At 41.2% G+C, this 18,114-nt stretch overlaps 1 protein-coding gene across 4 annotated transcripts in view; it reads right to left on the bottom strand.

Annotated features, from left to right (window-relative positions):
* The window catches only part of PDE5A (phosphodiesterase 5A), a 106,651-nt gene that overhangs the window by 39,047 nt on the left and 49,490 nt on the right, over positions 1-18,114 (bottom strand). For all 4 annotated transcript variants that reach the window (XM_015593917.2, XM_006917742.3, XM_015593918.2 and 1 more), the window contains exons 8-11: positions 11,908-12,016; positions 10,880-10,967; positions 2,471-2,646; positions 315-374 (exon numbers count right to left, since the gene is read on the bottom strand). In XM_015593917.2, coding sequence (XP_015449403.1) covers positions 315-374; positions 2,471-2,646; positions 10,880-10,967; positions 11,908-12,016 — 433 coding nt within the window. The remainder of the gene's footprint in view (positions 1-314; positions 375-2,470; positions 2,647-10,879; positions 10,968-11,907; positions 12,017-18,114) is intronic.

Raw genomic sequence — 18,114 nt, forward strand, 5'->3', positions numbered from 1 at the left:
TCGCTCCATCACTCCATCACTCATCGCTCCATCACTCCATCACTCATCGCTCCATCACTCATCGCTCCATCGCTCATCACTCCATTGCTCATCGCTCATCACTCCATGTGTGTGACCACATGACCTGCTCGGGGTCGACCATGTGACCAAGTGACCTGCTGGGGGTCGACCGTGTGACCGCGTGACCTGCTGGGGGTTGACCATGTGACCGTGTGACCTGGCTCCGCTTCCCTGAGCCAGTGAGAGAGGCATATATACGCATTAACTAGGTGTCTGTAGTTAGCCATTTTCACAGAGGAAGTGGGGAGGATTACCGCCAAGGACTGGAGCTCTTTCGTTTCTTCCTCTGCTGCTGAGGCGTGATATGACAGAACCTGCCGGGCAGAAACAGGGGACAGGTTAGAGAAGAGAGGGCCGCCGGACGCAGACCAGAACCTCGAGCTTGGCTTCTGCTAACACTGCCCGGAGAGACAAGCAGGCCGCTCAGAACGTCAGACCTTCTTTTGTCGTCTGCTTTCGACAGAGGGAAAATCCCCGATTTCAATTCCATGGTTTGTTTCAGAAAACCGTCGCCCTCCCTACGTTCAGAGAAATATGTCACTCTTCCTTTGACATTGCTGACGTGACAAACACGTTTTTTATAAGTCACACTACTGGCTCAAACTTGGCAGAAAATTTAGATTTTTTTTTTTTAATACTGATTTTAGTTATTTTTGCTTGTGTACAGAATTAGGAAAAAAAAACCTTTGCATGAACTGACATTTTAATGTTGATATCTGGAAAGCAAGTAGTCCAGACGTGGCCTCCAGATGAAGCCTGAACCCACTGGGGAATTCAAAGAGAAAAACTGCATGGCGGGGCCGCAACGGCAGAGGTGCCCAACGCTTGCACTCAGGACTCAGGGCTGAGCACGGCCATGCCGGCCAGGGACCCACCCAGGCATGGGGCGCTCGTGGCCTGGCTGTGCCCGCCCTCACGCCCAGTGAGAGGACGGGGCCTCGGGCCCGGCTCTCAGCCCCTGCTCTAGAACTCTCCACTGGCCTGGTGGACCTGGAGTCGGGCTCACTCATTAGCTCTTACCACTGAGCATCAGAAGCATTCATTCCCATCCTCAAAAGCGATAACCCAAAGCAATGGGATACTATTTCAGACATTCTTTTTCACCAGGGGAGCGGTTATATTTTAAATGTCTATCATATTTTAAAAACATATTTAGAAAGTTTACTTTTGACAGAGCCAACACAGATTTACAAAAAACCCCAACACTTCGAGAATCATTATTAAGAAGGTAGCCATTTTCAGATACTTTAAACTGTATGTACATGTGTGTACACATACATAATTTAAATATATTTGTGTGTGTGCACGCACGTGCATGCATTTGGAACTGAAATTTCACACAAGAAGTTTATAATCTGAGGTCTCATATATAACACTATAGCCAAACTTCAGTGTTCTGTATTTGCCTTAGAAAGTAAAGTGAACTATCTCAGTTACTGGTAAATCTTGACATTTAATGTATAACTTTCTCGCTTTTTAGGTTGGCTATTTACTTATTAGGGATTTCAGAAAAAGTTATATCCCAAATACTGATCCCCACTCATCCCAACTAGGTGGGAGCAGACCAACTTCCAATACACTTCATACAAATGCACGGAGGGCCAAGCAGAGGCACCCGCACTTCTTGAAGTCCACCCCCCCTCCCCAGACTGGTCTATGATGAAAGGCACATCTGTTATACAAAGTGCACATTTCGAGGCAGTTAGTGAAATCCATCTGGAAGGGGCTGGCCCACCGGGGAGGGCAGGGCACCTACCCGAGGCCAGTCCCCAGGACAGGGGTTCGCCAGCCGCCTGGGGGTGCTCTGTCACAGGCAGACTCCCAGCCTCTATGCAAGACTTTATTCCATCGGGATTCCCAGAAGTGCGGTCCATAAGTCTCCAGTTTGAGTTTCTGAGAGATTGTGAAGCAGCTAGTCTAAGAGTTTAAACTATTCCTGATTTTCCTTGATTTTTTTTTTCTTTTCCTTACTCTGATTCTCCAAGAGTGCTGAGGGTTTCTGCTTTTGTTTCGTTTTTGTTTTCTGCTTTGTTTTCATAAAATGACTATATCTAAAGTGACTACAGCGATTCGCAGGGAGGGATGGAGACAGGGCAGGCAGGCCACAGTGGCAGTAACCACCTGTGTGACTGGAGATTTCACAGGTCAACGACTGCTTCCTGCCAAAAAAAGCGGACGATGGACGGGACACACCGCCTGAGTTTTGGTTTGGTCATGTGACCTTTGACAAGTTTCTAAAAGATTCTGGGTCTGTTTCCTTAGCTGTTAAAAGAGGACGCAAGGTCCTGACCCTCTAGAAGACACGATACTCGTGAGGGTGCTGCTATGTCACAGGCACAGTGAGTGGAGGGGTTGGGGGACTGGGCGCTGGGAAGTGGGGACCGAGGCGCCCCCCCGGGCTGCGGCCCACCTCCAGGGTGACCATCTGCTTGGCCATGGCTCTCTCCACGGCTTCGTACATCTGCGTGTTCTGGATCCCCAAGCCACAGAAGATGACGAAAGCTTCCAGAAACTGTTCATCGTTGCGGTTGAAAGGCTTGACTTGGCCAGAGTTCTCCTCCATCTTATTGACAAGTTGGCAAACCCCTACGACGACCCAGAAACGGAGCAAATGTTATTTGTGACCATCACGGTTTTTACTGACTTTAACGTATTCCCCCCACCAAGGACTGTCTCACACTTTTGGGGATGTCTGGCATCTCCAAACAAGCGAACGGAGCCTCATGGGTACCAGCTGGAGGAGGAAACTGCATGATTCACACGGGACTCATTTCATGTAGTCCGAAACGTGTGTTGCCTGTGTTCAAAAAATCCTGGAGTGCTATTTTCTTCTAGGCTCTGCCAGAGTTTTAGGTCAGTTGAGTCTCCAAAGACAATTTGTCCTTTGGAGACTAATTGGATTTTTGCGCTCTTGCCAAGAGAATAATTTTGATGCACATCAGAATTCTGGGTCACGCAGACTGCCTTTCCTTATCGAGAAACCAGAAGTTAAAAAACAATTACATACAAAACAGAACGCAGAAAACAGGCGATTCATAGAGATGGCCTCAAATTTCAAGTATGTGCCTCTGCATCCAGCAGAATCATGTTTGCAGACAACTTTTAATACTCCGAATAAAATGCAAATAAGGACTATTTACTTAGAAACAAAAGCAGAACTATTCTCTGAGGAAACCTAAAACCTCCTATGTCCTTGCCTCTTTTCCAAAGTCAAACATGTCGTCAACATAGATGGAAGGTGACATCTACGTCATGATAAATCCTCACTGAACTAGTTTTTCTCCGGAATCCTGAGCTTTGTGGTCACTGCGAGGAGCTGGGTGACTTCCTACCTCTGGGTGAAACCCCCTGTTGTTAAAGTTCTTATCTCTTCTGCCTCTAAGTCTATAACCACAGACCCCATCACGTGCCCACTGTGGGGCAGGCCTGGGCTAAATGCTCCAGTACAAACAGGGCCTCTCGTCCTCACGATTTACACTGAGGATGGTGTGACTGTCCCACTTAACAGATGGAGAAAGGTGAAGTCATTTGCTCAAGGCCACCCAGTGGGCCTAGGTCTAAAATCTCAGCATCAGGCGGCCAAGCCCCAAAGGCCACGTTTAACACCTGCAGCTCGAGGCCCTTCATGCCAGTGCTAACGGCCCCCCGCCGTCCTGCCCGCCCTCACCTTTGCCTGTGCTTGTCCACCGGCCGGTATGCTCCCCATGCCCCCTTCCCTGGCAGCCAATCGATCCCCACATCGCCTTCACAGTGGGCTCCTGGGGCCCCCACTTTCCCGGTGAGGCAGGCACCTCTCTTGTACGCCCTCACCATTGTCGCTTGGTGTACCATGGTGAGTTTTACTTCTGTCCCTCTTTGTAGGCCCCACATATCTTGATTTTATTTTTCGGGGTTCACTTCCTCAGCGAGCACAGTGCCTGCCATCCCAGCAGGAACCCCAAACACATTCACCAAGTTAATGGAAGAAGGCCGACTGCAGCTCTGACCCATCCGCTTTCCCTGGAGGACAGTCCGAGATCTCTCATGCCCCTGGTCCCTGAGATGCAGGGCTGAGCAGTACGTCCCTTCATCACCGCGGGCAGGCGCTTTCTTTAACGCTACAGATTATCTGTACTCTCGAGTTTGCTCTCTTTCTGCGGGAGTTTTTCTGCTTTAGAGTAAAGACATCACTCTCTCTGCTCTGGCATTGCGAGACAGATCACGTCTCTACACATTACCAAGGAAAGGTTTAAACGAAGCATAATGGATCTGGACGCGGCACGTAGAAACCGCAGCTAAACGGCAGTCAGCATCCATTATCCGCAAAGAACATGTCCCACGGGTGATAAAAACCAAGGGTGAGGTCCTCCAACCTCCGTGAATCCCCACATTACAAACACGGAGCCGTCGCTCTCCCAAGTCACTTTTCCTTGCAAGTTGCATGTTTCACACCCTCGCCCTAAAACCACACTGTGATTGCCTTTCGATTTTTACTCAAGTGTTCTATGTAATGTCCATTTTTTATAAACAAGATTTTTCTTTGTTATCACTTCATGAGAGTTACTGCATGTCTTTGAAAAGGAAGAGACCACAAGTGGGAACGAGACACAGCTGCTGGGCTGTGACCTAGCCAAGCAGCTCTCTCCCGGACAGCAGGTCGACCTGTGCCTGTCAGGTCACTGAATGAATACATTAAGTGTTAATCAATACTTCTGGAACGGAAAGGTATTGAAATGGAATGTTAAGAGTATAAGTATCGAGTGAGCTCAGAGCACAACAGCTAAAGTTGTGCCTATGCTACAATCCAATTGCTATCGGTACAAATATAGATGTACAGACCGAGTCAAGCTCAGGGCAAGAAAGGAATGGAGATAAATGACCCATTTAGGCATATAATAACATTCTCTTTTGACAGTGGAATGGGCAGTCATATTTACATAGCATTCATAATGATCCTGCTGATTTCTTTACAACCTTCAGAAAAGTTAATTCTATTGAACGAAAATATCCAGGTTTAAAAAAAAAAAAAAAAACCTATGAAGAATGTTTATAACAAACAGAGTTCTTCATCTGAGAAAATTTAAAGCTTGGGCACATTTATAATTTTCACAACTTTTCACTAATGACTAGAAGAGCAGATAGCATATAAAATGAAATTTAAAATTGTTCATTTGAGATGCCGCATCTACCGGCAAGCCACACAAAATCAGAATCACTCAAATACAAACACAAAGTAGTTAATGCAGAACCAAAAATGAAACAAAAACCAGTCAGCAAAAACCAATAAATATTGTTGTCGTTGAATGTTTTATTCTATGAGCGTATAAATATATAAATATATACGCTCATAGAATAAAACATTCGACAACACACGAGGACGACAGCAAGCAGCAGCACAGTGCGACCCCGACATGCCCGTGTCCCAGCATCGCTGGCGCCCGCGAGCACGCGTGCACACAGCGTTTCTGCCGGTCGCCACCGGGCCCTGAGAGCTGGCTGGCACTGCAGGCGTCTCTGGAAATGATGCTGTCGGACTAGCGGTTTCTGGAATCACACAACGATGTCTCCTGTTCTGTAACTGCAGGGGTCAGATGCTGTGACCAGCCACAGCTGTCCTCTTGGCTTTCGGTAGGGTGGAGCGGCCCGCCCTGCTTACTGTTCCATGTCCTCCCTGCCACTTAACACGGACTCCACAGCCAGCATCCCAGACCTGCCTTTATCACCTGCCTTGAAAATATTTTTTTGCATCTGTCATTTGTCAATTATCTTAATTTGAGGAGTTTCTTTTTTTGATGTATAAAACATTTAATTTTTAGCAGCCAAAGTAGTCGTCTTTACAGTTTTCAACTAGTGTCCTGCTTTAAAAAAAAAAAAAAAAAAAACTTCCCCATTTTAAGATTACTATAAACCTATACTTTCTTCTAGAACATTTATAGATTTATTGTATCCCATTTAATCTTCTAATTCAATTTAGTTTGTCCCCAAATTGCTACTGGATTTTTAGTGTCAATTTTCTAATGATCTGAATTATTACCTTAAATACTAAATTCATACTTATTTCAACTATTAGGTACTTGTTCACATCTTCATATTTTTGAAATCAGTATGCATCCTAATCAGTTGCTAGCCACAGTTTAAGTTAAATCATGTTTTTCTTTCTTGGAGGTATTTTAAAAATGGTGTCTTTCAACCAATGGTATCTTAGAAACAATGAAATACACTGGTTTCAAAAATGACACAGATACTGTATCGACCAGACCTGGGTCTGCACTTAGACTTTCTACTGTGTTCCATCAGCCTTCCACCTCTCCCAGCGTGCACCCAATACTGTTAGTTATGTTACTTTCTCAGCATTGTATTATCCTTTATCCATTAACTCTGATTCCTTTTACATGTTAGTCTTCCCGATGAATTTTATAAATGTTGGTCAAGGATCCTGCTTCCTCTAGAAAAAAAAATCTGACAAGGATATGTATCCATGTCAATCAACTCATGTAAACTGATGCAAATCTAATCTGGGGAAAGCTGGCATCTTACAAAATAGATTCTTAATGACAGGAAATGTTATTTCAGTTCACTTACTAAAGATTTTTAAATTATTCAGAATTTTATAGTATTCCTTATATAGATGCTACACATCTCACACTAATTTTACTCCTTTTTACTATTATAAATGGGATTTTTTTCCCATTATCATTTGTCTTAGCATATACTATAGTGATTTCTCTTTAATAACTTGATAACCAGGCACTTTTTAAACTCTCTTTTTAGGTAGCTTCTACTGGCTAATTCTCTTGGGTTTTTGCATTTAACAACCACATTATTTGTAAGTTATTTTATTTTGCCTCTTCCTTGCCTATGAATCACCTTATTTCATCCTCTCTTCTGCTTTGATTACAATTTCCTTTGGGCAATAGTTTTTTGTTTTGTTTTGTTTTTTTAATTACTTTAAAAATAACATTTCAATTACTTTTTTTAAATTACTTTAAAAATAACATTTTTTTAAATTACTTTAAAAACAACTTTTTTAAAAATTACTTTAAAAATAACATTTCAAAATTTTGAACTCCTCTTGAGTTAGTATTGGTTATTACCAATTTTGACAGAATTTTTCCATTTTGTCAAAATGTATTATTACCTTTTTGTACCCGCATTATCTAACATCTTTTAAAGTTTCTATACCTGTAATTGGATTTCCTTTCTCATTCCTATTTCTTTTATAATACTCATCTGTATTGAAAGTTTGTTTATTATTATTGTTTGCCCATATTTCTTGTTTTACTATATGTCCCCTCTTTTCATATATTTATCTTTTCATTTTTCCCTCTGCTGTCTTTCTTCTCATTTATTTATTTTGGGGGGCAGCACAGAGGATGAGAAAGAGAAAGGTGCTGTTTTTATAATTTCTTCAGTTGACCACTTCAAAAAATTTCATTATTTCTTGATTAATAACAAAACATTTAAAGTAAAACATCTTCTTTGCATAGCTTTTACTGTTTACCGTGAGTTTTTGTTACACCGATACAACCATTAATTTTCTAAAATGCTAGACAGTAGTTCTCCCTTATCCTGAAACCCCTCCTTATGTCTGAAACCGCAGAGTTCTGAACCCTACATAGACTGTTTTCTCCCGTACACACATACCTTTTCTCTCAAAGGAAGCACTTACGGCTTCTCTTTCGCATATCCGAATTGCCAGCATCACTCCTTCTGACTTTATGTCCATAGTTAAGTAAAAATGACTCAAAAACAAGCACTGCCATACCAGGACAGTTAAGCTGATAACCCTGATGGCTACTGCATGACAAAGAGCAGGGAGCACAAAGGCCCCAGGTAAAGGGAGGGGTCACGTCCCAAGTGAGACGGTGTGGGATTTCACCACGCTACTCATGTCCACACCCAGTTTAACACAGGAATTGTGCATTTCTGTAATTTCTCATTTAATATTTTTGGACCGTGGGTAACTGAAACCATGGAACTACTGTACTTTCGTTTTGACTTCTGAATTCTTTGTTGTTTAGGAGAATGCTTTTCAGTTTCTGAGTTTGTTCCTTCCATTTTACCCTATTATTACGCATTTCCAGTTCTTTTTCTTTTTCTTTTATTTTTTGCATTTCCAGTGTGAAGGCATTGTGATCCATGAAAGTAGCTGTCAATTCTACTTTTCAGAAATGACGGTGTTTTTGTTGTATGTGTGTATATCATCAATATTTGTAAATTTCTAATGGGTATTTGACAGGAATTTGTATTTTTAATGATATATAAAAGTAAATCAACATATGCCAATTAAATCCATTTCATTTTTTATATTAGTCAATACTGTTTCCTTATTTTTTTCCTGTACTTTAACGTTCTACGAGAAGCGTACGAAAGGCTCTCATTATGACTACCACTTTGTCCATTTCTCCTTGTATTTTTAATAGCCTTGGCTTTTATGTCAATTATGCTATTTTAGTTTATTAGAAGCATTTATGACAATTATACTTTCCTGTGTGGATTTTAAAATTAGTCAATGCAAAGTGACCCTTTACATTATGTTTTTACTTTAAATTCTATTTTGTCTGACATTATCTCTATTCAAAATGTGCCCATTTTGTGTTCAACGTGTTCTTACAAGTGGTATATATGTCATATCTTTCAGAAATTCCTCAGCATTTGAAATATCTCAGTGTTTCCGGTACAATAAAGGTAAGCTTGTCTCTTTCCCAGTGCTACTATTAAGTTTTTCTTATTTTTTTATTTTTTATTTTTCAATCAATTCTTGAAACTATAAGACCTATACTTATTTTTGTTTTATAGATTTTCACTTTTATAATTTTAAGCTATAAATTCTTAGTTTTATTTTTTTTCTCATTTTATTCCAATTGTTACTGTCCCTACTGTCTTATTTCCTGGTGCTTATTATAACTATGAATAAGTTTTCAATTCTCTAATTGAGAAAAAAATAGATAATTTAAGCATTACGAGCAATGTGTGCCATGGATGATACTGCACAGTTTAATTACACTTTCATTAGAAAAATCCCAGCAAATATTATACATACATGAGCAGTTAGTGACATAGCCAAATGATAGAATATAATATGAAAAATAAAATGAAGTTGAAGTCAAATTTAAACTTACATAATTTGGACTATTTATGTATGCCTTGGAATCAAATTGCAACACTTGATGAGAGTAACCAGTTCAGGACACACGTTCAGTAAGAGATGTGTATTTCTCTCTCATATCTCACTGTCAAGCAATGTATAGTATAACACTATACTTCTCATTATATTTTTTCACTAACAAAGAGATGAAAACGTAAGTTATTTAAAGTGGAGATGGTTACTTTTTTTTTTTTTTTTGACTGGGAATAGGACTAATTTCTTTAAAATATGCTCTGAAATCGGTATGAAAACATGGGCATGAGAATTTCTGGTAAATAGGATGTGGGAACGGGGCATATTTAGCCTAATGAAGAGGGGGAATATTTGGTTAAGATAAACGGAGAATGAGAACAATCTTTCATGAACAGCGTTGGAAGCGAAGCGGTGGAAACCCTCTGGATTAGCCAGAGCGCCCAGAAGACAGGAGCTGGGAGACAAGGCCCCAGGGACTGCGCCTGACGAGGCAACAGGCCCCGCCCGGGTCTCATGTCTGTAATTTCATCTGAATGTCCGTGATGGAAACAAATGAGAGAGAAGGAAGATTGCGAAAAACTCTTGGGCCCATTTGTCTTTCTGCATGTAACTCTATGGGGATTCTCTATCAGAATTACATAAGAGCAGAATCTGGTCTGTGACATACAGGAAAAATGATCGACAACCGTGGCATTTTCCACGCTGCCTCTGTGGGTAGTCTAGTGGAGAACTCGAATTCTCCTTCCTGTTACACTCATAAACAGCAGGAACACTGGAAATGCTCCTTCTCAACCTGGAATCGCGCTCCGACCTAAAACCCCAATGAGGAATTGCTTTTTTCTTTCTTTTTATTTTCAGGGAATTTCTCCTCTCCAAAAACATTTGCTTACTTTGTGCTCTGTTCTCAAGTGGGGTGACACAAAATGCATGCTGAGAGAAGTCTGATTCTTTCGACTGGCATTTAAAAAGATTCTTTTGCTCATTCGTATGAAACAGCAACAAGATCATAGAGTGTGAATTTTGAGCGGATCTGAAAGGCTGGTTCAGCCAGTAGAAGGCCCTCCTCTCTCCTTTAGTTCCGAGTTCTCGGGAGAATGCGGACAGCTCAGATACTCTTCAGTGTCAGCCATGCACATACAACCCCGTATTTCCTGTTCTACTCTTGATATAACCAGCAGTGCCAAGAAACAAATGTCAATAACATGAAACATTCCATTTTCTGAGAATACGTTTCTTCCACCACTCTGCTTGCAAATATTCTTCTAGAACCTCATATAAGAACGTGAACTCCCGTGGGCAGGGATTTCCGCTTTGTTCTCGGATTTATCCCACGTGCGGAATGCTCGAAAAACATTTTTGATGAATGAATGAATACGACCTACAACCTAAACCACATATTCTAAAAAGAAAAATGAGAAATTAAGAAGTGAGACTCTAAAATAGTACATGTTATCAACTTGATGTCTTGGCCTACTAACTTTTGACACATCATTCCTAAACAAATATTCTGTTAAAACAGGATTATAATAATTACAGAAATAAATCACAGTTAATAAGATATTTAACAAATGCCTGTTATTATTTCAAAATTCTTTTATCATTCCAAGTTTTATATTTTCCACATTTTGTTCTTTAAATTTACACTTGAAAGACAGGCGTTTCTGAGAGCACATGTTTTGTTTTCAGAAGTTCAGAGAAGAGGTTCATGGAAAGGCTTACCTATCACTTTATTCTTCTTTCCATTTTTTATAGGTGTACAGAGCAAACTTCTAATGCGTTGCTGACTTGCATTCCCTGTGTTTTCATTCTACACAAAAACAAAACAAAAACCAGCCCAAAATTATGAAAAGAAGATTTGCCCCCTGGATGCTGTCATATAAACTATCCTGGACAAACGAAACCACTAATACATTCACCTTTGATTAGCTGGAGTGCCAGAGCGCAGAAAATGTACAAATTACGATCAAGTTCACGTCAATGCAATATAAAGCGATTAGTCTTTACATCATTAAAAATAATAAATATCCTATATTTCCCTTTTCCCCATTTTAAATTTTCCAAGGAGCTTACAGTAATATTAAGCAAAGTACGTACTCAGCATCCACTACACCTGGGGTGCAGCTGACGTCTCAAGGAACTTAACAAGAAGGGGGGCCCCGAGGTGCGGCAGCGCCCGCCCCTCCACAGTGTGCACCGCCACCGCTTCCACTGCCCGGGTGCCCGGACTTCTAGAAGGGCTCCTAGACAGGTAAGCGGTAAAAGCGTGTGACGCCTTTCTAAAACACAGCGAGAGGAAACGCCAGCATTCAAAGCTTTCAAAGTCCGAGAAACTGCTCTTTGCAGCTTTGCTGTCAGGGCAGACGTTCATTCATTTCCCACAGAGCTACTCAGGGTGGGAGATCACCAATTACACAAGGTCGAGCCATGCGGAATTTAAGTTTTGAGAATAAATTGAAGAATTCTTGCAATACTACCTAAGAAATGTCACTGATATTAAGGAGGTAATAGATAAATTACCTCGAAATTAGTTTATGGTAATTCATTAATATATCTTTAAAAACTGATAAAAGTACACAGAAAAATACTCAAGCATCACTGACCAACCCCTACTTCATTCTCCTTCCCCAGACCAGGGAAAGCACAGATCAGCAATGCTAGGGCCAGTCCCTCAGCCGAAGGGTGGCCGACAGTGCAGATCCAATGGGAGAACAGCCTTCGAGCTCCGAGCCTACAACTGCGTTGCTTACCGTCCACGGAAATCTTTTGTCCTTAGTGACGTCTGGGACATTAAGTGGCTCCATAGTATTTTTGACGTACTGAGCGTACATGTAATTGATTCTGTTTGCATCATGTTCCCTGTGGAAATAAGAGACATGAGCTCTTTCTGAGCAGTGAAGAAACATGGGCAAAGCAGAGTTAAATAAATGATTAGAAGAGAAAAATGCCGGTCTCAAAATGACAGGACAAAGTGTACCTCCTAACTGGACTATGCGGCTTTCAATGTTTTTGATGATTTACAACTTTGGGAGTTACTATAATGGAAATATTTTGAAAAGACAAAGACCCACAAGTTTTCAACTATCTAAAACAAGATTTCAAATGGCATCGGTATTAATAGCCAATCATATATTAATAGCCATGTTGTTTGTTGTGCCATTCAATGTAAAATCCATACGAATTTCCTCCCAGGTCTTATTTTTCTTGAGACTGTAGAGTGACGAAGGACTGGTGCCTGCTTTCCTTCCTCAATTATTTACTTTATCTAGTCATCCCAATAACACTTTCCACATTTTAGACCAAGGGAAAAATCAAGCATGCCTAGAAGAGATTTTATTGAGCTCTTCTTCTGCTTTGAGAGCTTTCGTGATGATTTTTAAATTGAAAATTTATCTTCTTCGAAAAATTCTCTTGAACTTACAATATTTCCCCCAGCTTTCTTCCAGTTTCTTGTTTAATAGGTTGAACAGAAAAGATTAATCTGATGTCAGACAGAACATAAGCACTGTGCCCGTGCTGGAGTTGGGCAAACAAGACACGACACGTGTTTTTTTCATCGGGAAACTTTATATGTTCCCTGGTGACGGGGATGAATTCACAAAGAAGGTCAGCTTATGGAAATTTGCTCCAACTTTGAGGATTTGCCTATCTTCATTTTAATATCACTAACTGAAGAAATAGGGAAGCTTAATACTGGAAGACATTTCAAAATAAAATACACGCCTCAGGAAGAAATGTCCACTTGCTCTGAGTTCTCAAAGCTCCAAGAGTTTTCCTAGCTTCCATCCTTCTCACCCAAACTGCTTCTTGCACAGTGGTTTCAAATGGTTTCCTTGAGCTCCAGCGATTCCACAGAGACGCCTGAAGTCTGGCCTCATTCCTGGCCGAGACATTTCAGTCTGTCCTTTCTTTGCTGTACGTTTCAACTAAGTGTAATCTGCTCAGATCGAATACTGATCCCATGTCCGCTATTACGTGTAGGTGAAAGAAAATGAACAGTCAGACCAAAGACACTCCCGGGCTCCTGTCCACACGTATTATCTGGGTGGAAACCCAAGGAAAGCTTAAGAGATGAGTGCAGGACTTCGGTTACGAAAACAACTTTTAAAACTACAAATATTTCATAGACAGCAAAAATCTCGGGAAAGGAAAATAAACGTTAGTAAAGATAAGAAAAATGCAAGAGTGGTTACTGTGAGAAAAAGAAAAAGTACACTGGAGGAGATTCCTTCTTCCGAGTCTTTTTTTACATGATAGCAATACGATTAATGACTTTTATTATTCTTATCATGACCACACTAACAGTGGGAGCCGGATGAAACCCAAAGGAGTTAAGCGACTTGCCAGATAGGATAAAATCAGACTTAGAGGCACTGACATAGAGAAGGAAAAATACTAAAATTACTTTTAAATCAAAAGAAACTAATTAGTTTTTAAATTATTTTGTTTCCCTAATGGCAATTTTAGCGAAAAAGAGACTTTATTAAGTTATGTGATACCATTTTATTTCTGACTCTATGAGAAATGCTAATAAATTCTTAGTTCCCATGCTCGGTAAATACAGATGGAGCACCTGCTCCCTGAGAGGCACACTTAGCGTCACAAAGGAGACGAACGTAGAGTAAGTGGCTGGGACAGGAGCTCACAGTCCAGCAGAGGGCTGTGACTGTGACAGGTCGTGTGTCACGTTACTGCGTGCACTGCTCAGGGGGCTCTGTGCGGAGGCTGCCCGCTGCCCTCCGCGACTCTTCCTCTTCCTCTTCTTCTGCACACACAGCCCCAGAATGAAGATGACAGGCTCGGCCACCCAATGGCTCGGTGCCGCCACGTGAGGTCAAGTCAACAGGACACGTGATGGCTCCTTGAAACCTCAACGAAGAGACCGCTGATGCAGGCTCCCTGTTCTTCTCACTGCCCTTTTCAACATGGACATGAGGCTGGAGCTGCACCCCTGGCCCCAAAGGGAAGGGCCACCCCCTGGAGACCCGGAGGGGAAACCTCGAGGCCTTCAGGGAGGCCTGAGCTGCCGACCTCGGGCTGTCACAGGAGCGAGTAAGAGCACAGCATTCTTGTTTTAGCCATCTTTACTTGGGGATTCTATGTTGCAAGCCTTAGCCAAGCCTCGTCCTTGCTAAGGCAACTGGTGACAGTGCCACACACACACGTGGAGAAGACGGGCCGGTGACACCTACGGGGAGCGGGTTAGGGAACAGGCGGCATCGAGGAAATGCGCGCGAGGCCGCATAAGATTGAAGGGTGTGAAGAGACAACTAAGGCGTTTTGCATGTGGATATCAGCGGACCGTGTGTGACTACATCCTCGGGAAGACCCTTCGGGGCATGGAGCTTGGCAATGCTGAGAAACTTCTGGGCTTTGGAACTAAGGGGAATCACTGCAGGCTACGAGATCCAAAGACAGAAAATGTATCAATCAAAGCGACACAGAAAGAGCAGCTAATGCGAAGGACTTACTACGTGTCAGAAATTTTCTGAAGCATTTTGTGTGCTTACGACTATCCCCATTTTTACAGATGAAGCAACTGAGGCTTCAAGAGGTTAAGTAACTTACACAAGGCTTTGCATCCAGTAACAGGTGGAACTTAACTTTAAGTACAGTCATTCCGACTTCAGAGTCCATGATCTTCTGCTCTGTGCCCAGTGTTTCAAAGGAGTAAAAACCTTTCCACTAATTTTTAAAGTAATAGGTGCTACTATAGTTAACTATAATTACATTTTCTAATGCAATAACAATGAACAGGTATTAACTAGTACATATATTCCAAGAAAGTGAGTTTAGAGAATTCTACATATTTGTCATTTTATGATAAAAATGTGCATTTATAAATTAACACAAAACTAAGTAACATGGAATTACAGCACTAAAATGTCTAAAATCAAGAGCTAACATACACTGTGCAACGTCATAGTCATTTTTTCCTTCTGACTGTGTGGTCTTTGCATTGAAGCACACAGACTAAAATCTCCCGCCTTCTGGAAATAAGCTTCCCTCCTGAAATTCTTGGGCGACCCAACTCCCAACAGCTCATTGTGCTCTCTCCCACTGATAACGCGATTCTAATAGTTATGTATCATGTGCGCCCTAAATATTTTTCAGTTTTACACTTAACATTTCAAAACCATCTCCAATATGTCATTTTAATTTATAAAAGATAGTGGGTTGCTGGAAAAATAACAAATGAGTCACGCACAACTGACACGTAACCGCCTAAAACGAATGATTTGCTTACTGCTAATGTCATCGACTTGCCTAGTGGCTCATCTCATGGAAGAGTGTTTGGGCTGACGAAATGTTTAATAATGAGAATTAGTGAGGCCTAAATTCTATCAATAAGCAATTTTACAAAGATAATAAAGAATCAGCTGGTGAAGTGTGAATATCAGTTTAGTCCTTTTTTCAAAATGTGGAAGTTATTAAATACCATTCTAATTCAGATTTATTACAAAATTCAGCCTGATAACTAATGTTTATTAAAATGGAAACATATTTATATCAGTAAGAGATTTTCTATTGCAACATCAGAATAAAGGCTAAGTTTAAATGTTTAGCTGACATAAGACATTAATACTGAATAATTTTCATTACTGTAAAATCATTTAATGAATCAGTTAAAATGATCCATGTAAATCAGTCTCTTTTAAGGTAATCACACTGACCTAGTTAACTTTTGTAAGAAATATATTTATAATAAGACTGTTTTGAAATGATTAAAAAATAAATGAAAAGATACCTCCATTTTACCCACGGAGAGGGAATGTGGTATTCATCAGAAACAAATTGAACATATAGTAATACATTGAATATATAGTAAGACTTCACTTAAAAAAAAAAAAGGCACATTGACCAGTAGGGGTCACTGTTACTTTGTTCGGCTGTCACCAGCTGGAATTAGGGGACCGGTCTGAATTAGTTACAAAAATCTAAATGCGAATATAGGAAATACAATCACGCAAACATGCTGCTGCACAAATATTCAAAGGTAAATGTAGATGATTCATTACTTTATACGTTTAATATGCATTATCATGCCAATTTTCCTATTGCTCTATAGATAATATGTAAAATTCATAAATATACGTGTATATATTTATATTTTTATATTTGTGTGTGTATATATATATATATAGCAATTCATTATTTGTGCAAGCTGAGCAGTAAAATGATCAAATATTTACGTGTTATCTAGAAGCTTTCTAAAATGTTCTTTATGAAAAGCGACAAAAATGCCACAGCATCATAATATCAAAATCCTACATATTAATACTCGTCCTAAGAATACGAAATGCCGCGGCTGAGTTAGGTGGTGTAGCCAGATGCCAGAGTGTGGGAGGGACACACACGTGCTCACCAGGCCGTGTGCGTATTACCGCACAACGTCAGTGCTGACCGGGCGGTGCCGGACACACCGGGGATACGCACGTGGCTCAGGTGAGAACGCGTGTGGAGATGGGCCAGGAACTGCAGCTCGGACCAGCGTGTGTGAGGGAGACCAGGGCCAGCCGTTCAGGTACGAGTATGAGGACCAAACTCAGGGGCAGCAGGAGACGCTCTGGGAGGAGATGCCCGGTTTACCCACCGGGCGCCCACCCCCTCGCCCGGGTCGGCAGCAAAGGCCTGCCAGGGGGACCTTCTGAGTCTAGTGAATTCCCATCAGCCCCAGGCTCCATCCTGCCCCTCTCCTCACTCTCAAAATTCTTTTAATAGGAGAAAAGGCCTTTCATTGTATCGTATTGTTAAAATAATTGTCTAGAAATAATGAGTTTTGATTTAAGTACAATCGTTCAGACAACTTTAAGTCGCTGCGGCACAGTTTATCCACTCTGACGGGGGAGGACTTAAGGCGGCAGGAGATGTGAGAAAGGACGGCGGGGAGAGAAGGGGAAGGGCACACTCGAGGGCAGAGGCAGCTCCGCAGGCCAGCCGCGATCGCGGGGTCAGGCTCTGGACGGCTGGAACGAAACCAAGCTGTGCGGTCAGGTGTTTTGTTCCGCAATTCTGCTTTATACGATCTGCAGAGATGATTTTTGTTTTGTTTTGTTTCCAACTTTTTACTACAAGCATTTTCTTCCAATTTTTTTTTTTTATGATGAACGTTTTGAAATGCACAAAAAAGTTGAAAGTACAACAAAAATCCTACTTCTAGATTCAACAATTTTTAATACTTTGCCACATTTGCTTTATCTAGGTATGCATGTTTGGATATTTATTTAAATATAATAAATTTAGATATGTTTGCTCACTTGACTTTGGCCAAACCACTTTAAAGTAAGGTGCAGACATCATGACACATCAGCATGAATCTCCTAAAAATAACACTCTCCTACCAACCACAAGAGCTTCCTGATCCCAAAGAAAAGTGACAGTCACTCCCCATCACCACATTCAGACTTCCAGTTGTCCTCGAAAATGTCTTCACTATTTTGTTTTGCTCCCTGGGATCTAATCAGGCCCTGTGTGGCACCTAGCTGTGCCCAAGGGCAGTCCCCACCTCTCTGTCCCTCAGTACACTGACTTTGACGAGACCCGGCCAGCCATCTTATGGAATGTTCTGTAGTCTGCATTTGCACAGAGGTTATTTTTAAAACACAACCACCAAGATGCTTAGTTATGGAGGACTGAACTAATTGTGACAGCATTCACTACATGGAATAATCTTCTGATAGGTCAAGTATAGTGAAAAAAATATGAAACTTTAATGTCAAATAGTAAAGTTAAGATAATGTTTTATTTCCAGGCTCACAAGAGGCTTCCAGACATAATATCAGTAATCACTGGTAAAATAATTTGAAAGAAACGAACGATGGATAACGTGCCCAAGAATTCCTGACCCTCTATCGTGGCAGACTTATATTTTTTAGAACATGCTATCACTTAAGCAAACACCGGTTTTTGCCAAGAGTGGAAAGGAAATATGAGAAGAAGCATCTGGCAGTTTCCTC

This window comes from Pteropus alecto, unplaced genomic scaffold, assembly GCF_000325575.1.
Source record: "Pteropus alecto unplaced genomic scaffold, ASM32557v1 scaffold17, whole genome shotgun sequence".
Lineage (NCBI taxonomy): Eukaryota > Metazoa > Chordata > Mammalia > Chiroptera > Pteropodidae > Pteropus > Pteropus alecto.